The sequence below is a fragment of the Aotus nancymaae genome, unplaced genomic scaffold (genome assembly GCF_030222135.1).
Source record: "Aotus nancymaae isolate 86718 unplaced genomic scaffold, 86718_ANA_hifiasm-v0.15.2.pri h1tg000011l, whole genome shotgun sequence".
In the NCBI taxonomy this organism is placed as follows: domain Eukaryota; kingdom Metazoa; phylum Chordata; class Mammalia; order Primates; family Aotidae; genus Aotus; species Aotus nancymaae.
Window position 1 is genome coordinate 61,902,629 of NW_026988422.1, and position 20,618 is coordinate 61,923,246.

Genomic DNA, 20,618 nt, shown 5'->3' on the forward strand with positions numbered 1-20,618 from the left:
GCTGCCTGCGTTTGCCTGTGGCTCAGTAGAGGGTAGCAGTCATCTGGCCAGGTGAAGAGGGCTCCCTGGCTCCTGTTTTCCCATTTCTTGAGCTTGGCATGCCCCACCAGAGGGCTAAAGAAGGCTGGAGGATAAACTGTGGCAGCAGTTGGAGGCCTGTGATATATAATGTAAGGGCATTTCTAGCTTTTGGCCATTTTGGCAATTTCCCAGAGGCTGCAGGAATGTCCAAAACCAAGAAAAAAATGAAAGGGCTTTAGGAAAGAATATGGGTAGACCATAGAGGGTTAAGTCTACATTCTGATGTTACTGCTTCTGAAACTGGATTCTGCCTGTGGGAAAGAAAGCTTGGGTTTCCCCAGTCAGCCTTTTCCAGTCCCCATGAGGCAAGGCAGGGAACGGTGGTATCTCCAGGGGTGGTCTGGGCTGCGGGGGAAGGATGAGGGACTGAATGAATGGGAGGCTCAGCCTGGAAGAGGTGTGTAGCCCCCACAAAGCAGGTGAGGTCAGTGCCCATGATCTTTCCTCGCAAGGGAACATTTCTGGGCAGCATGGTTTTTCATTCATGTGTTTCCTCAGGTCACTAAGCGTGTGCTGCTTTGCTCATCAAGGTCATGTGAGGTTAGCATCCAGAGAGGCGTGGGGGCTCAGGATGGCTGTCTTTGTGTAAAGTGGGGTTGTCTGGAGGCCACCGCATGGAACAGAAGTCAAATAATCCACAGGAATGCTCTGCTTCTGCTTTACTGTTCATTCTGTCTACAGTGCCTCCCAAACTCCAGCACCATGACCAGGCCCTGTGGCAGGTGCTGTGCTGAAGCAGCCACTGCCTCCAGAGAGCCCCCCCATAAGCAGTCTGGTTCCAGAGCCTGGGCTCTTAATTGCCGTGCTTTACTGTCTCTGAAGTAAACTTGTCCCCCTCTAGTTTGTGACGCCCTGGAGGGTGAGATTGGTGTCTTTATTCTGCTTTGATCCAATAGTGCCTGGAATGAATTGGAGCCCAGTAAACAGTTGAATGGAAGGGTTTTCTCTTTTCCTTGAGATGTGGCCCTTTAACTCGGTTGGCATACCTTACCTCATACAAGGATCATATTCTTAGAAATTGTGTCACATTTCATGCCCTGGTCTCCTGTCATCCACGTCTGGCTTCATGTCTTCCACTCACTCCACTGCAACAGCACCCACCTCCTGCTCTTCTTCAAATATTTCAGTTTGCTCCAGCCTCCGTTCTTTTGCATTGGCTTTTACTCCTAGAATATTCTTCCCAGATACTTAGATGGCTGATTCCCTCACCCTCTTTCAAGTTTCCTTCCTCCCTCCCTCCTTCCTTTCTTCTTTCTTTCTTTCTTGCTTTCCTTGCTTTCTCTCTCTCTTTTCTTTCTTTCTCTCTCTTTTCTCTTTTATTTTCTTCTTTTCTTTTCTTTCTCTGCACTCCAGCACCCACATTGGAGTACAGTGGTGCAGTCTTGGCTGACTGCAACCTCCACCTCCCAGGTTCTAGTGATTCCTCTGTCTCTGCCTCCTGAATAGCTGGGACAACAGGCACATGCCACCATGCCCAGCTAATTTTTGTATTTTTAGTAGAGATGGGGTTTCACCATATTGGCCAGGCTGGTCTTGAACTCCTGACCTTGTGATCCACCCGCCTCAGCCTCCCAAAGTGCTGGGATTACAGGTGTGAACCACCGCACCTGGCCCCAAGCCTGTTCTTTTTTTTTTTTTGAGATGGAGTCTTGCTCTGTTGCCCAGCAGTGGCACGATCTTGGCTCACTGTAAACTGTGCCTCCAAGGTTCCAGCAGTTCTCCCTGCCTCAGCCTCCTAAGTAGCTGGGATTACAGGTGCCTGCCACCACAGCTAATTTTTGATTTTTAGTAGCGACAGGGTTTTGCCATGTTGTCCAGGCTGGTCTTGAACTGACTTCAGGTGATCCACCCGCCTCGGTCTCCCAAAGAGCTGCAATTACAGGTGTAAGCCACTGGGCGTGGCCTCAAGTCTGTTTTTAAATCTCACCTTCTCCAAGACTCTTTGTGGTGTTTGCCTTTTTCTGGGGTGTCAATACTCCCTGCCTGTTGATTTCATGCTACCAAAGCCATGCCAACCAGGTTAAAGTTTTTGAAACTTTAGCAGTTGGCTCTCACAGGCCTGTGTGAGTTGGCACCAACACACTCCTGCGTCCATGTCTCAGCTGAGCATCTCTTGAATCACTGGGGTGCCTGCGTGTATGGTAAAAGGACTTGATAAAAATAACTTGGGCATACCCTGAGAATGACCCTGCGTGGCAGATGCACTTGAACGTGTGTCCCTAACTAGGGAATCTGGGAGTGGCCAAACCAGAGATTTGTCCCTTTTCTATCAGGAACATATGAGCCCCTGGCCAGTCCCATGGAATGTGGGTTATACAGGGAATCAAGGCCCTTTGTTTTAGGGTAAGTGAAGGTTGCCAGGCAGGGACTGTTCGGGGGAGGATGCTAAGTAAATATGCTGTATAAACTGCACACTTTTTGCAAGCAGTTGAAGCTCTCCTACCCAGATCACCGCCACTGGACTCTCTCCTCTGGATTTAAGCTCCCAATAAAACCTCATGTCTCACTGGCTGGCTCTGGGATACTTCTTCTTCCTCTTGAACCTGGTACCTTCCCTGTCAGAGTCTATAGAAGTTTGGCATAGCACCTGTGCCACACTTTAGGGAACATTGCTTGGACAAAGCCTTTTATAGAACAAAGGCTTTCCTTAGGATGGATTTAATCAGCTCTTGTTCGTTGGGTTTGTTTGTTCATTGGGAATAGGTGTTTGTTCCCGGTTAGGGAACAGCAGCTTCCTCTTCAAAGAAGGGGTAATAACTAGCTTTGCTGATGTGGTTATCATAAAAACAGTGGATAGTAATGTTCTGATGGAGACCGTGGTGAATTATCAGATGTGCCAGGTAATGAGTGGCAACCTGCACAGCTCCTAGAAGTCACGCTTGCTGTTTGATCTGAACAGAGAAGTTGGTTAGGTGGGCCAGAGTCTGCCTCAGAAACCAGATTGCATGCTGGTGCATTTCTAACTGTTTCTAACCATCAGAAAATACACATAATATACTCTAGGTCATTCAGAGCTATCCACTGTCACTCTAGGCATTTCTTAACTATTTGGTTGTCATCCATTCTGCAGTTTTCGTCATCTTTTTTAGTATTTTTGTTTTCACACATTGCTCACTCTACAGCTATACATACATCCACACATACACAGACATACACTAACAACCCCTCCTCCTATCCCTTCTGACTTCAGAAATAAAGAAAGAAACCTAGGATGTGTTGGTCATCTACTATGTATAAAGCCTCATGTGGCCGGTGGCAGTGGCTTACGCCTGTAATCTCCAGCTGGGGCATTTGGGGGTCCGTGGGGAGGAGTGCATCGCTGAAGGCACTTTGGGAGGCCTAGGCAGGCAGATCGCCTGAGGTCAGAAGTTTGAGACCAGCCTGGGCAATATGATGAAACTCCATCTATACTAAAAATACAAAAATTAGCTGTGCGTGGTGGCATATGTCTGTAATCCCAGCTACTTGGGAGGCTGAGGCAGGAGAATTGCTTGAACCCAAGAGGTGGAGGTTGCAGTGAGCTGAGCTCGTGCCACTGCACTCTAGCCTGGGCAACAGAGTGAGACCCTGTCTCCAAAGGAAAACAAAATTGGCAAGTGCCGTGGCTTATGCCTGTAATCCCAACACTTTGGAAGGATGAGGTGAGCTGATCATGAGGTCAGGAGTTCCAGACTAGCCTGGCCAACATGGTGAAACCTCATCTCTATTAAAAATACAAAAAAACTATCCAGGTGGGTGCCTGTAATCCCAGCTACTTGGGAGGCTGAGGCAGGAGAATTGCTTGAACCCGGAAGGCAGAGGTTGCAGTGAGCTGAGATAGCGCCATTGCACCCCAGCCTGTGCCAGTGCAACGCTCCGTCTCAAAAAAAAAAAAAAAAAAAGCCTCATGCTAGGATCTTCCTATTCCTGATTTCATTTATTCCTCTCCTCAATCTTGAGAAGAGGCTAATATTTTCTCTACTTTACAGATGAGGAAATAGAAGCTCAAATAGGTTAAGAAATTTTCTCATAGTGCCGCATACAGGAGCTAGGATTCAAACTCAGCCTTTTTTTTTTTTTTGAGGCAGAGTGAAATAATCCTCCTCTCTGGATATTCAGTAAGAGAGAAGGGTTATTTTACTCATTACTCACCTTCCAGTTTATTTTCACGGATTTTTATAAACATTTCTTTTACAAATTTAGGGGTAGCAATTTGCCTTAGGCTTCCTATAGTGAGTTGTCAAATTGAAAAGGAAAAATCTAGAAAAAAAAATTAATGTCATTTGCATGCTTTTAATAGGTAAATAAGTAAAAATTAGGTGTGGGTATTTGAGTATATAAAATGTTAACACATCTTAAAAATGCATTTTGGCCATGTGACCTTGTGATGTGAATATTATAATAATGCTGACATGGCTTTGGGGACTTTTATTATTTTTACTTTTACATATGGAAAACCTGAGTGCATCATTAGGACCTGGGCTCAGGTCCTGTAGTGTGGCTCTGGAAGAACCCGGGGCTTCCCTCCTGTTTGAAGCACTAAGCACTGTAGCAATCACTAGAATAGCTTGGCTCACAGTCAGCATTCCATCAATACTTGTGAAATAGGATGCAATGTTTTCCTAATATATGGCCCTAATCTTCCTCTCCTTCTCCCTCCCCTTCTTCCCACAGGTCTTTTCTCTGGAGTCCTGGGAGGCAAGTTATGGGCAGCACTGCCTCTGGCCGCACCATGAAGCCTGAGTCTGCTTGCGCTCTGCCCTGGGCCCTGCTCTGTCTGAGCATTGGGCTTCTAGCTGTCCCCCTCCTCACAGCCTGCCACTGCTAGGAGGTAGAACTTTGGGACTGGTCCTTGGCCTGTTTCTACCTGTCACCTGGCTCACCTCACCACTCACTCCTCCTCCATCACAGCGCCCCGGCCCTGTCCCTGGCCTCCCTGGCTAGGGCATTTGGGGGTCTGCTGGGAGGAGTGCATCGCTGAAGGCGTCTTCCCACTCTCCTGCACCTTCTCCTCCTTGAATCAAGGCCTCCGGATCCACATGGATAGCTGAGATCTTTTCTTGGAGAAAGACACTTTCCTCTTCACTCCGGCCCCTCACTTCCCCACCTGATTTTCCTCCTCTTCTTCTGGTCCCGTCTTTTTCCACTGCCTCTTTGTTCAATTTCTTGCTCGTGCGCCCCTCTGGGACTCTCTTGTGCACTTTCCTCCCTGTTCACCATCTCAGGATCTGTGTGTGCTGCCTTCCTCCTGTGTGCTTTCTGTCCCCCCATCTCTGCCTTGTCTTCCATTCCCACTTCCATTACCAAAGGAAGAGAGCCTCTCTGGGCTGTTCCCTGGCCTGTCTGCTCCTCTGGGCTCTGTCCCAGCAGCCACAATGAGCTTCACACTCCACTCGGTTTTCTTCACCCTGAAGGTCAGCATCCTGCTGGGGTCCCTGTTGGGGCTCTGCCTGGGCCTCGAGTTCATGGGCCTCCCCAACCAGTGGGCCCGCTATCTCCGCTGGGATGCCAGCACGCGTGGTGACCTGAGTTTCCAGTTCAAGACCAATGTTTCCACGGGGCTGCTCCTCTACCTGGATGATGGCGGCGTCTGCGACTTCCTATGCCTCTCCCTGGTGGATGGCCGCATTCAGCTCCGCTTCAGCATGGACTGTGCCGAGACTGCTGTGCTGTCCAACAAGCAGGTGAACGACAGCAGTTGGCATTTCCTCATGGTGAGCCGCGACCGCCTGCGCACGGTGCTGATGCTTGATGGAGAGGGCCAGGCTGGGGAGCTGCAGCCCCAGCGGCCCTACATGGATGTGGTCAGTGACTTGTTCCTGGGTGGAGTCCCTGCTGACATACGACCTTCTGCCCTGACCCTGGATGGAGTACAGGCCATGCCCGGCTTCAAGGGATTAATTCTGGATCTCAAGTATGGAAACTCAGAGCCTCGGCTTCTGGGGAGCCAGGGTGTCCAGTTGGATGCTGAGGGACCCTGTGGTGAGCGTCCCTGTGAAAATGGTGGGATCTGCTTTCTCCTGGACGGCCACCCCACCTGTGACTGTTCTACCACTGGCTACGGTGGCAAGCTCTGCTCAGAAGGTAAGACCTTCTCCTTCTGTTGCTAGAGACCCATCCATGGGATGGCTGAGGCTGGGGCTTCTGAAAGAAACCAGCTCTATATGGGTGCGCATCTTAGTTGCGTGTTAGATCACTGGGTCCCTTGCCCGAGGGAGGCAGTAGAAATCCTTTGCCTACTCTCAATGGAGAATCTGTCAGATCTCAGCAGGAGGAGAATCCCGGCTCCTGAACCCTGGGCTCTGTACTCTACTAAGAGGATTAGATCAAGTAGGCTGCAGGGTCTGCCCCAGCTTGGCCCTTCCCACTGCAGCACCGTTTATCATGGTCAACCCAGGGCAAGAAAACAGATAGAAATTAGCAAATTTCAGTGGGTATGGTGGCTCATGCCTGTAAGTCTAGCATTTTGGGAGGCCGAGGCGGGCGGATCACTTGAGGTCAGGACTTAGAGACCAGCCTGGCCAACCTGGTGAAACTCTGTCTGTAGTAAAAATACAAAAATTACCCAGGTGTGGTGGCACATGCCTGTAGTCCCAGCTATTCAGAGGTTGAGGCAGGAGAATCGCTTTAACCTGGGAGGTACAGGTTGCAGTGAGCTGAGATTGCACCACTGCTCTCCAGCCTGGATGACATAGTGAGGCTCCATCTCAAAAAAGAAAAAAATTGGTAAATTTTTACCTGTGTCCCTCTGACCCCTTGAGGCTTGGACCCTAAAGGATAGTTGGGGAACTCCCCATTGCTTCCTCTTCATCATCCCTAGCATAAAGAATGCCTGTGTAAAGAAAAATGAACTCAGTTCTTCTTTTGTGGCCCACCGCACCTCCCAACCCTCTGGGAGGCATCTAGAAGGTGGACGAGGCACCTGGGCCAGGCCCTTCTTGCCTCTTTGTTTTGGTAGTGAGGATTTCTCACATGAGGTACCTCTTTAGAGGTGGTTCCCTTTCCCATCCTCTCCATGTACTGAGAACATTGCAGAGAGGCACAGGAATTGACTGTAGCCTTGCTCAGCCAACCCTCCAAGGGAGTTGAGAGTATATAACATAGCCTGGAGAACCTCCCAGGTTCAGCTGTGACTTCCCAGGGAGAAGCAGGGAGGCCCAGAGGCTTAGGCTGCCCTTCCTTGTTCACCAAATCCTGACTGTTTGGGATTAGATTTAAGAGAAGTGGCTCAGACTTTAATTTGACAAATACTTAAAATCCAAATTCCTGGACTCACTCACAGCTTAGATTTGGGTAGGAGAAACTGCTGAAGTGAGAAAGTGAGAATGGCCATGCAGGTATGTATGTTGAGAGATGAGGATGACAGGAGGCAAGGAAGCCACATTTCCTCCTACCATTTGGGTTAAGCCCTGGATTCTCCTACATGGGTTTTATGTTGCCATCCGCTACTGGTCTCTTCGTGGAAGTGGTGCAAGGTATAGGGCAGAACAGTGGTTTTCAACTTAGCTGCACATTAGGATCATCTTGGGGGAATTTAAACTCCAGACCACATCCCAGGCTAATTAAATCAGAATCTCTTGGCATGGGATCCAAGCATCTGTACATTTTTAAAGCTCTCCACATAATTCCAATGTGCAATCAAGGTTAAGAACCAACTAGTACAAGATGAAGCGAGGCCAGGTGGCTGGTGCCAGGTGGGTGGTGCAGGTGGGTGTGGCCAGGTGACTGCCTTGCCACCGACTCCCAAGATTTCTTCATTCAGGTAAGGCCCCGCTACCTTGGGATTTGTAATTAAAAACTGCAGGTGTTCCTTAAGTGTTTCCAAAACATCCCAACCCCTAAAGCAGGTTGTCCTTGATGTGAACTTTAGCTACCAGTGGCTATTTAAGAATATTTAAAAAATTAAAATTTATTTCCCAGGTGGTACCTGCTGGAGACCAGAACACATTGGAGGTCTTGTCATGCAGGGGGTATTGCAGGAGCTGCCTGAGTGTCCACTTCTTATAATAAGTTGGGCATTACATCTATCTCCCTTCCTGCAGATGGGCTGTCAGAGATGGAGATGCCAGGCATATATATTGTCCTTATTTGGCTCCTGTTTTTCCTCCACCGAACCCACTGGGAGAAGGGGTGGGGAGGAGGCAACCCCAGTCTACGAACCATTTTGGGAATGTGGTTATTGAAGTGCTTCTCACAAGCAGGTGCCTTCTGGAGCTGACTGCTGTTCCAGAGCTTCTTGGCTTTGGAGAAAGTTCTGCCTCAAGACGCTGACATGATCACTTGTTTTCTCATTCGCCCAAAGGATCTGTTCTGTTCTCAAAACTTGCATTGAAAGCTGGCATTCTTCCTTTCTAGGGACCAGGGTGTTTGCAAGTGTGTTGTTAAGTTGCTGATTATCCCTGATTGCGTTTTTGTGTTTAAAAAGAACTCATTTCCTTGGGGCAGGTTTGGATCAGCACTTTTCTGCAGAAAAAAAAAATCTCTATACTGTATATGTATACAATTTGCTTTTCTCTTCTTTTTCTTTTTATATTTTGTGTGTGTTCCAGTTCCCAGTGGAATTTCTTCAGAGCAGATTGCGTGCCGTTGGTTTTTAATAGCTAAATGCAATATGTATATTTTAATAATCGTTTTTTTTCCCTACAAGGTTCAGATCATCTGCTGGCTATGGATTGATGCCTCTATCTGTAGAAGGCAAACATGCAGCCTAACTCATTTATTCTCCTGATACACAAATAGAGTAAATAAACTGCCATAACAGTAACACTTGGCTGGCTTGGAACAGAGCAATGCAAAGGTTGAGGTGAGAGAGGATGTTCAGGGAGGTGACAGAATCTACTGTTGATTACTTGGAGCCTGTCGATCCTGGTAATTGTCATCATGTCTAATCAATCACAAAAATGCATCACAGACTATTAGAAAATCACCGTTGCCTCCACACCTAGTTAATTTTTAGAAAGTAAGCAGGAAAAACTTACCTGTAGAATGTAACGGGAAAGGAAACCACAGCAGCTGCTAAGTGTCAAACAGATCTGCACAAAACAGGATAATGTCTGCCCATGTTTCCAAAGATATTGTGGTGAAGCGGGTAGAGAGAATGTACCCATTCTCCCCACCCCACCCCTGCTAAATTGTCCATGTCACAGAACGGAATCCAGGGGGCTTATTCCCAGCAGGCAGAATGTGCACCAAGCACCTTGTCTCCGTTTGCAGGATAGGCCCTGCTATTTGGTTGTGTGAGGCCTTGCACCAGGCCTGGAAGGTCCGTTTTGTACTTTATGCTTTGGCGGTTCAAAGAGCAGGGAGAGCTGCGAGGGCTTCTGCGGCTTCAGATGGATGTGGTTGGGCCATTGGAGGCGCTCTCTGTGGTCCATTAGCTCCTAGCCCACCTGCGGTGTTGCTGTTTTTTTGGCCTATCTGGGTCTCCATGCCTTGATGCCTCCAAAATGTCATCATGCTGTGCTCCAGGAAGAATGTGCAGATAGGCCATCTCTTTTATGTGCTTTGGGCTATTTTGATGCCCCCTTGGGTATATTCCCTAGGTAAGACCCAGAAGACACAGGAGATAGTTGCTTTGGGAGAGTTTGGACTTATGGGGATGAGGTAATAGACAAAGTATCTTCTCTTTCATTTGGTGAAAGGCTATTAGCTCTGGCTGCAGACTGAATTCCACACAGCTTACTTGGGAGAACTTTATTCCAAGGATCCCAAGCTAAATAATGGTCACATTGAACATTGTGGGGCGTGATGGACAGAGAAGCAGTCCCAGATTTTTACATCTGGGTGTTATGTCTATAAATAAAATGCTTTGGTGGTAAACCAGATTTGTTCATGTTGACATTGAGTCTTGCTTTTTCGGTGGTGATTTTAAAATTATGCGTATCTGCTTTGGAACATAGTGGAGCTGTGGCATGCATTTTCATCCGGCTTTTTGTTTAGCTCAGCCTGTCCCGTTATGGGCAGCCTTGAAACTCAGTGGCTAATGAAGAGGTTTCCTCAGCTCCCTCTAGAGATCAGTTCCCTCATGGGTCATTGAGAGTTTGTCAGTACCTTGAAATGAGTTTAAACTTGTTTATTTTTAAGACATTCTTGGTTATGAATGTGCATGTATTGAATTACTCACACAACCTTATGGTTGTGAACAATTGATTCGCTGCCAAGGTGTATAAATTTCAGTCCTAGTGTCTCTGAAGAGTTCATTTAGCATGAAGTCAGCCTGTGGCAGGTTGGGTGGAGCAAGGGAACAATGTAGAAGCTTTCATAGGTAGATCGCTACTCCCAAATCGATCTATGTTACAGATCACTCACGCCATCACATTTTACGTTGATTCAGTTGAGAGGCATAAGGTTCTAGTCTACTGGCAAAGATTAAGTTGATTCCTTGTCTTCTGTCTTCTCTTACGGACTTGGGTGGGTGCCCAGACCAGAAGCAGTTTGTCTTGAGTCTTAGCCGTTATGTTTCTAGAGGTTGGGCTCCTCTAGTGAAGTGTTGTGGTGGTTGTTGGTAATAGAGACCACCGCCTTGTTATAAGCATGCAGTTGTGTGGTCCCCAGCTCAGCTTCTGGACCGTGTTCTGTAGTGACTGTCCCCCTCCCTCCCACCGTCTGAAGCTCAGATCCTACTCAGGTCAGTCTGATCGATGGCTCAACACCACTGTGTGGCCTTCGCATGCCTTCCTGAAAGTGAATTTCAATTACTTTTTTTTTTTTTTGAAAATTGTATGACTCTTGCCCCATCTCTCAAAGCCAGGACTAGGATGGAATGGCATATACCAAGAAGAGGCTGCTTATCCCTGAGCAGTTACTGAGATCCAGAGATATCAGATACTGTAGTGAAGGGACCAGTGGTTGCCTCGGTTGGATCCTTCTGTTTCAGGCACTTGTGTGACAACCCGGTCATTTCCCTTCCCTCACCACAGTGCACGTGCTGCTTGAATTATAACATGGCATTGTTCCTAATCTGTGTTAACTCTGACTGGACTTGGGAAGGGGCAGTGAACGGCAGAGAGTGGCGCATAACCGGAGAGTAAAGGACTGCTCCTTTCCAAGTCTTCCCTGTTTTGGAGAGGAGAGAACAGAAGCAAGGCCTTAAAATGTACACAAAGGGGGTCTGCTGCTTCTGAGACTTGATTCCCCACCCAGCATTCAGACCAGCCTGACTCCACCAGCCCAGCCAGCAGGGGCTGTCACTAAGTGGAGCCTGAATAGGGGTCTGATTGCTCCTTTTTCCTCCTTCTTTCCTGATTACCAAGTGAGATTTCCTGGGTATACTGTATGCTAAATGGCGGAGCAGCCGCCTGCCACTTGCTTCAATTATCCCTCTTTTAACTGCTGAGGGAAAAGCAATTTTTTAAAATCTCCCCCCTCCCCTAACATCTCTGCCTCCTTTAAAGAAATAAGACCCTTTTTCCATGTTCCCGCTTCAATGAGGTGAAAGCAGCCTTCTCCTTTTGCAGAAACTGCACACCAGCTGCAGGCTGCAAAGAGGGTGGGCGTTGGATAATGCTTTGGTCCAAATTCAGCAAGGCTGAGGGTCAGGCAGGCGTTTTGCCAGGAGCCTCAGAGTAGCACGTGAACTTGCATTTGCATTTGGTAATGAGATACCACAGGCCCAATGCTGGGGGCTAATTATTTTCAAGACCCCATCTCCCTTTGCAGGCTGCTCCAGAAAGATGATTTCCAGTTTCTGGGGCAGCTGTCCTTCAGCTGGGTCCTCTCCTTCACAGGGCAGATGAGGTGGGGTGGAGGGTTGCAGGCTGTACTTGGGGGATGGGACTAACGTTGCCCCCTTTACTTGTAGTCACTGGCTCCACAATGTAGGTCCATCACATGAGGCCCCAGAGGTGGAGCTGGAGTAAGGGAGGCTTTAGGGCAGGGCACTGAAGGTCAAGTGCCCTCCTTACACAAAATAATAATGATATGATTGCTGTTGCTCTTATTAAATATCACCACACACCTGGCATTCTAGGTGCTTTTTATATTCATTGGCTCATCTAATCCTTACCAGACTCGTATGAGGTCAATATCATTAGCTCCATTTTACAGATGAGGAAACTGAGGAACTGAGAACTTTGGAGCTTAAACCACGTTTAGCATAGTGCTTCAGAGTATGGCTGCTGGAGGGAAAATAATTTGGACTTAAATTTGGGCTTGTCTACTTACATGTCGTATGGCTCTGGAGAAGATTTATGAAGCTTCAGTATCTTCTTTAGTAATAATAATAGCTAATAACCAGAGGGCACTTGCTCTAGGCCCACACTGTCTGAGGTGCTCTGCACACACTAGCTCTTGAAACCCTTGCAACCACTCTTGACATGCTATTATTATTCTCACTTCTTTTGGGTAAGGAAACTGAGGGGCAAGAGGTTAAATAACTTGGCCAAGATTGGGCAGGTATTAAGAGACAGAGCTGTGGTTTGTATCTAGGCAGTCTGGCTTCAGAGCCTACACTGTCAACCACCATGCTATCTTGACTCTCAGTGAAGTAGGAATCATAAGAAATCATACATCATGGAGTTGCTGAGAGCATTAAATGAGATAAAACAGGAAGTTATCTGCCTAGACTCCAGGAAAGAGCAAGTTCTGACTCTGGGCTGTTGGTCTCCTGGCCTGTGTGAGCACAAATTGCACATCAATTTGGTTTCACAGGAGATTTGATGCTTTCTTTTGAGCGACCCGTACCTCCACCAGTTTCCTTTATCCCAGTCTGAAGGGTGGTAGAGATAAAAGGAGGGGAATTTTGGAAGTGTACAGAATCCAATTTCATTGCCATTTGCTGCTGCCCAAGAGCATGGGGCTGCTGACAATGCTTGTGACGCGGGATCGGATTCAGGGCTCTGCCCGCAAAGATGTGGTGTTCCGGCCTCAGCAGCCACCCAGTGAGGCAGGTAGGGCAGGCCTTAGCATCCCACTGAAGAGGTGAGGAGACCCAGACCTTGAACTTGTTGTGGGTACAAGGGTTTGAGGGCAAGCTTGGGCGCTGCCTGTTTGGCAGCTGTCTCTGGGACCTGAGAGCCCAGGCCCCCAACGTGGCATTTTACCTCTGCTCGTGGGCCCCCTTCATGAACACAAATGGCCTGTGTCTCTGTCGTGAAATGGAGCATTGCCTCCCTGGATGCAGATGATAAGCAAAATGTCAAGCTCCTGGTGTAGGAGGCTATCAGCTTGGCCTGTCCCAGGGGCCTTGTTCCTCGTAGCCAGAGAGAGAGAGAGAGAGAGAGAGAGAGAGAGAGAGAGAGAGAGAGAGAAAATAGGAAAGAAAAGGAAAATGAATGAATATGAGTACAGTATTCAATTCCCAGCCTCTAGACCCTGGTTTTAGTGAAGCGATTGGGATTGGACCCAAGGGTCCCAAGGCAGTTCGAGCACAGGTGCACCACACTGGAGCTTCGCTGGACAGGACGACCTCTTCAGACTTACCTTTGGTTTCCCAGGTACCAGGCACTGCCCATTACCTCACTCAGGGCCGATGGTGAGGGTTGGAGCTCCTGGATTCCTCTGTCAGACTCTTCCTAGCTTTCCTGCCTTCTGCCTCTTCCCACACCTAATAAAACCAAACTTTCTCTGTGTTTCTTCTTGTCTTTTCCTTTGTAAGTGTGAGACGGGGAGATGATTACAGAGGTGGATTTACCATGAAACTAAGCCTTTCATACCTTCTCAGTTGCACGGGTCCCTCCTAAGGCCCCACACCTAATTTCGTATTTGCAATTTCTTAAGGACTCCCAACTATCATCAGCTCCAGGCCCCACCTCTGTGGATCCTCCTCTGTTAACACAACTTGTTGCTGTCCGGTGACAGCAATGCTGCTCTGGGTGTGTGTGTGATTTTCATTTTTTCTTCTAACCAGTGACCATTCATCACAGACACATTTTCCACTTCATAGCCATCATAGGTGAACGAATCAGAGCCAGGGAGTACAAGAGGGTGGAGGGAATATAGGAATGTCACTTGGGAAGGTGTGGTGGGAAGAGGAGATGTCTAGGCTATTCAGTGGGTAAAGGGAGGAAATGTTCGGAAATATTTACTGTGGATTTAGAGGAACAAGGTGGTATTTAGACAGGGGGATCACTCTAGTCATCCTCCTGAGGTTTTTTTCCCCGCTGAAGTTGGGAGGTTTAGTTTGCTGTGGCTCACAAGGTAAGGAGGAGTGGGGGATGCACTGGGAACAGTGTTGCGGGTATCAGGCTGTGGCTGGCAGAGGAGAAGGACAAAGTGTGGCTCTGCAGGCCTGTCTCCCTGGTCTATTCGGGAACTGACATTGCCAGTGGGTTGTCATTATTGCTGTTGTTCTCCAGAAATTGATGTCTTTGGGTGACCTATTTAAAAGCAACACGGGGCCCCCCTTTAAAGTGTCATTGTCTGTATCTGCTCTCAAACCTTGACTGTGGCCACAGTGTTCCTAAATAATGTATTTTCCAAAGATTTTTTTCTTTCTTTTAAATCCTAGAACTGGTACCAGTAGCTTTTAAAAGCAAACTGACCTCATAGTCATCCAGAGAAACTACCCAGTTGCACTCTATGACAAAACTTACTTGGCATCTAGTCCTAGAAATTGTGAACACTTTGGCTCTTTGAGGGAAAAACAGTGCACCATGCAAAGGTATGCAAGGGCATAAAGAAGGTAAAGATGAAAGAGAGGGAGGGACAAGAACTGTAGGCATTGTAAAGCTCCTGGCTCAAGTTTTCTAGCTGTGAAATGCATGAAGATCTTTTTGGTTTTACTGAGAGTCTTATTTAAGTACGTGTCTTTGTAGCTAAGAAAATGACTCTGGGGAGTTTTCCTTTAAGTTTCTTGATGAGACGCTATTCATCCGATCCTCTCCTGACACCTTTGCCTCTGATCTGCCAGTTTGGTTCTCCTGCAGTTGTTCTGTTTGCCCATGTGAAGTTCTTAGAAGACACAGTTCCAACAGTCCTGTGGGTCGTTGTTGGCAATATAGGACTGGTGTCTCCACTCTAGCAAGCAGTACATTTCAGGCAATTCTGCAATCTCTCTTCTAGGTATGATTGGAAATGTGTTGCCTGCAACTCCTGGAGAATAGAAAAACTGCAGTGTGAGAATGTGTACAGCTTATTTACTTAATAAGTTGCTTTCAGATAAAAAGGAGTACCCTACTTGTGAGGAGGGATATACTGGAAAGCAAAGCTGAGTTCACTTCTTTCTGATCCACATCATGGGGAAAGAGCTGGACAGGCTGGGAGGTTAACAGACGCTCAGTTTCTTCTTCCCTCTTCATTCTCTCAGGCTTCTTTTCTTTCCAGACGGGGCCCTGTATCTTGCATAGTTAGCCTTGAGGGTTAAGGGAATGGAGAAGAGTGGGCTTGAAGGGCACTGAGCCTCCGACCTGTGGAATCCTTGAAAGACAAATCCTCCCACAGTGTATTTGCTCTTTCTGGGTCAGAAAAGACAAGGCTAGAGTTTAGGCAGAGGTGTACAATCATGTGATGTGTTTTGAGCCCCTGCTTAGTTTTAAGGAAACACACTAAAACTTGGGGGGATTCTGGTATTGCAGAAGTCTGTGAGGGATGAAGTGTGGATCATGTGACCATCTTAGAGGATGCTAACACATTTATTATAATATATTGCTCTCTAGCTATGAGTTTGCCCTAGGTAATGCATCGGAAACCAAGGTACATTATAAAGTATCATGGGAGTCCGGGAGCTGTGGCTCATGCCTGCAATCTCAGTACTTTAGGTGGCTGATGCTAGAGAATCGCTTGAGCCTAGGAGTTCGAGGCCTGCCTGGGCACCATAGCGAGACATCACCTGTACAAATAATTAAAAAATTAGCTGGGAAAGGTGGCACATGCCCGTGGTGCCAGCACTTGGGAAGCTGAGGTGGGAGGATTGCTTGAACTCAGGAGGTTGAGGCTGTAGTGAGTGAAGATCACGCCACTGTACTCCAGCCTGGGCAACAGAGTGAGACCCATCTCAAAAAAACCAAAACAACACAAAAAAGTCATGGGATAATAAGTTCAAAGGGGACTTCAAAAGTCATTGGGTCTGACTATTTATTTCTCATCCTCCTCTGCACTATATAAAATGAGCCTACCCATGCCCCCCCAAAAATACCTAGCCAACTGCAATAATGTGAGCTTGGTATTTTTTAAGGCAGCCTAATATATCTCCGATCAATGCTGATAATCAGGGAGCTCTTTCTTATATCAGCCCCAGCCACTTTCTCATTGGTCCTCATTCTATTTAAAGTAATCTGACCTTTGCAATGGGCCATGTGGCTGAAGAAGATGGGTGGGTTGATCCTAACAGTTCCGAATGATGCTTTGCGGGAATTAACCCTTGTGCCAAGGTAAAATTCATAAGGGATTCTCTGATATGGTGCTAGCAGTACACATACCACTGAGTTATTTAGAATTAACTGCTTGTGATTAATCTTAAACAATGTGGAAGTCCTTGATGTGGGAACAGATTTGATGTAAGCAGGTGACTCAGACTCCAGTCATTTTGCCCCTGGGGAGCTTGCACTGTGAAAGATTCGTGGTTAGCCCAATCTCTGTTTCTTTTGTCGGTGCCTCATTTTATTCCCCTGTGATGTATCATCTTCTCCCATACCCAACTAGGATTTTAAGCATCTCTGAATTTCCGAGGAGCTTCCTGGAAATCCTGAATTTCTCTGCAATAAGATGGGGGCTGGGCGTGGTGGCTCACACCTGTAATCCTAGCACTTTGGGAGGCCGAGGTGGGTGGATCACGAGGTTAGGAGTTCGAGACCATCCTGGCTAACATTGTGAAACCTTGTCTCTGTTGAAAATGTAAAAATTAGCTGGGCATGGTGGCATGCGCCTGTAATCCCAGCTACTTGGGAGGCTAAAGCAGGAGAATCGCTTGAACCTGGAAGGCAGAGATTGCAGTAAGCTGAGATTGAGTCACTGCACTCCAGTCTGGCGACAGAGTTAGACTCTGTCACACACACACACACACACACACACTCACACACACAAAGATGGGAAGTTATGGAATAGATGAAAAGGGGATTGGATTAGACTTGCCTAACAAGCCCATCCTGGTTGCCAGGGTCAGACATCAACAAAAATGAAGATTTCGCTAAAAAGCCTAGCAGTATTTTTTTTCTTCTTTTTATATAAGGACATGACAGGAAGCAGTGTTGAGTAGCCGCTCCTGGAGACAGGCCTTGGAAGCATATTCCCTATCCAAAAATGCTTTTTACTCTGCCAGGTTGCTCTGGGTATCTCATGTTTTTGGCACCGTTGGGCCGAAGTCTCCCAGGGAAAGGGCTTAGGCAGGGCTGGAAGATCTTGCTCCCACATTGGCATAGACTGGAAACCTGCCAAGAAAAAATTCTCTTCTGCACCCTAAAGGGGATGAGGCTAGTCTTGGCCATCAGCCATCTCCCCATTGACAGTCATTTTCCTGACACAGCAGCAAAACAAAAAAAAAAGGAACTCGTCTCATAATTTTGTGGTTTAAAATAGTTTACTTTTAAGAGCAAAGCCCACAGACATCATTTGGAGTCCAAGCACTGGAATGTAATGAGAGTCACCAGCTTGTCTGTGGTCTTATTGTGCAGCCAGGCTTCAGACCACACGCATGTGCTGGGAAGTGGGCGTGACCACCTCATACCATCATGTGGTCATTGCCATGTGGGCAGAGGATGATTAGGTTTTAGTTGCTGTGGAAACTTTGCTATTTGTTCATCCTGATGTTGAGTTTTCAGCCTGTGTTAACGCAGATTGGGGCTATTTTTTCCTCGTGTGGAATATACAACCAGTGGCTACATTTTAATGTATCTCTTGGCTCCCTTTGGCTTTTTTGTCCTTAATGCAGGTTGCGATTGCTCAACTGGGTTTCTGATTCCTGTGGCAGGAGTATGTGTGGAGGTATTCTCTTTGGGAACTGTAAGGCGTGAAACCAAGGATGGGGGACTCTGTTTTCCTTAGTTAATGCACATACAGGCTTGTGTGCTAAATGTCATGTCTCTGACAAAAAGCAGGTGCTCAATAAATGTTTGTCACCTTAATAAATCACATTGTGTATATATACATGTTCTGTTTGTGTACATATGTGTCTGTGTTCATATATGTGTAGGCATATATGTGTGCTTGATGAATGCAAGTTCCCAGGAATATAAGCTCCAGAATGTCTGTTGAATAAATTAATCAATGAAGTCAGGTCCAATCGGACCACATTGGCCACTGTTAGAAACATCCTCTTTCTTTTAATGGGAAAAGCATCAGGTTTATTGTGGGACAGGTTTTGTTGAATCTGAGTCAAGCACATACACATTTCACTTGGTTTGATCTAATTGAGGATGAGCTAGAAATACTTTTTTTTGGTTTGTTTACAAGCCAATGATTTCCTGTAACAATTGTAGGCAGTAGCCAACCTGGGACTGTGTCAGTGCAGTGGAATGGCTGTTTGAGGTAGGCACGTTGTTGTCACTGGAGATGGAGAGGCCCCACTCACTCATGTGGATTCCCTGGAGAAGATGGAGCTCCCTAGAGGCAGGATAATTATCCTCAGATATTGGAGGTACTACCATGCTAAGGAGAATGATGATACCCAGGTGGGAAACTTGAAGGAATCCGAGCCACAGAGAAGAATTCTCTGATGGTTAGAGGTGTTGGGCCACAGAATGCACAGCTTTGGCAAGCTCTGTTCCCGAAAGTACAGCAGGTGCTTTCATGAAGCCGTCAGGAGCGTGTGCCAGCATGTGCATGCCTTCAGTCCAAGGACTCTGTGGTTCTGGGGGTCTCGGTAGCCAGGCGCACCCTCACGTTTTATTATGCAACTCCTTTTGTGGGGGGAAGAAGATTATTCTCTAGATCAGTGGTCTCCAAATGGGGCACAGGCAAGACCATTCTTTGGAAATACAGGAAATGACTTCATTGATTAATTTGGTCAACAGATGATATTGAGCTCATATTCTTAGGAACTTGCATCCATCCAGCGCACAAAAATTAACAATGCATTGATAATGTATATGCAAGTTTTTTATAAGTAAATATGCATCTGTTGTGAGAGTGTAATAAATTTTTCTTTCTCATGGGGAATTTGTTCAGAGAGGGTGGGAGGCCACTGATCAACACTCACAGCTACCTTTATCTCTCTTTAATTGGTTGTAGTTACTCCTGACTGCCTGTAGCAGTCCCTTACCCCCAGGGCTTGCAGCTTTTAGGAGCAGGAGATACCTAAGGCATTCCTGCTGCCGGTGGTATGTGCGTTGGGCTCCTCGCCTCTGCCTTCAGCTCTGCCTGTGGTGGTCTTGATTGACCTGCCAGGTGGCTCCGACGGCTCCATGGGGAGATACTCCAGTCACAGTTCCTTCTTCAGAGGCCTCACTGTGTTCAGGATTACTAATGATATTATTTTTGGTGTAAAAACTATGGAATGAACATTTGCTGGGGCAGCTTTGTTTTGTGTAAGAAAGCAAAGTGTCTGAACTATCTCCAAGGTTTTGCAAAGGAATCTTTGATGTATAATCACCTGCTTGTCGGAATAGGCCCTCTCTTTATTGGAATAAGTTTATTCATCTGACATGCACTGTGTGGATGTCTGTAATCTACCAGTGTGATCCCTGCCCTTAAGGGGCTTATGGTCTAGTTGGGAAGCTTGTCAGACAAAGAAATATAGCACACATCAGAGTTGCTATAATAGCATAAAATGTTTGTAAAAGGGATCGTGTTATCCCACTTGGGTGTGGGTGCGTACATGTGCACTTGGAGTGAGAGTTAGGGATTGGAGGCAACTTTGTAGGGCAAATTCTTGGGCAGGACGTAGAATATTTAATTGGATGACTGGGGGGAAAGGATATTCAGGGCAGCTCTAGGAGAGAGCAGCATGCTGTTTCCAGTTGTTTGCAGTAGTTAATGTGGCTGGACCAAAGAATTGAGGCCAATGAGAGAGTGATGAGAGGAGGAGTTAGGTAGGGAAGGTCTCAACTGCTTTGTAGGAATTTTGGACATTATGTTTTCCACAACTGGGAACCATTGGAAGTTTTTCAGTTGAATCGTGACAGAGTCAGATTTGAATTTTAAAAAGATGACTCTAGGGCCAGTTTGTACAATGGATTGATGATAGGAAGGCTTGAGCAGAGAAGGTATACAGAAGCTATTGTGTGGTTTTGGTGAGGGGGAAGTCTGTATTAAGGGGTGGGTAGTGATGGAAGAAGGGCTGATTGCAGAGATATCAAGGAGAGGAACTTAGTGATAGACAGGCATTGATACTAGTTTTGGAATCAGATTGCCTGTCACATACTAACCTGTGTAAACATGAGCAAATAATCTCACTCCTCTATATTTCCTTTTTGCCATCTGTGAAATGGGGATGATAATAGCGTGTACCATTTAGAACCGGTTAATGTGGCTAGACCAAAGAATTGAGGCCAATGAGAGAGTAATGAGAGGAAGAGTTGGGTAGGGAAGGTCTTAACTGCTTTGTAGGAATTTTACTATGTGCTTGGCACATAGCAAACCCTTAGTGAATATTAGCCATTATTGTGATTGAAAAGAGAAAGAACTTCAGTAATATGCCCTTCTGGTTGTAGGAATATAGGACAAGAAAGCCATTGTGAGGAGCAGGT

At 46.8% G+C, this 20,618-nt stretch overlaps 1 protein-coding gene across 27 annotated transcripts in view; it reads left to right on the plus strand.

Annotated features, from left to right (window-relative positions):
* The window catches only part of NRXN3 (neurexin 3), a 1,680,301-nt gene that overhangs the window by 64,586 nt on the left and 1,595,097 nt on the right, over positions 1-20,618 (plus strand). For all 27 annotated transcript variants that reach the window (XM_064375089.1, XM_064375093.1, XM_012476808.3 and 24 more), the window contains exon 2: positions 4,735-6,144. In XM_064375089.1, the coding sequence (XP_064231159.1) occupies positions 5,436-6,144 (709 nt within the window). In that variant the 5' untranslated portion in view covers positions 4,735-5,435. The remainder of the gene's footprint in view (positions 1-4,734; positions 6,145-20,618) is intronic.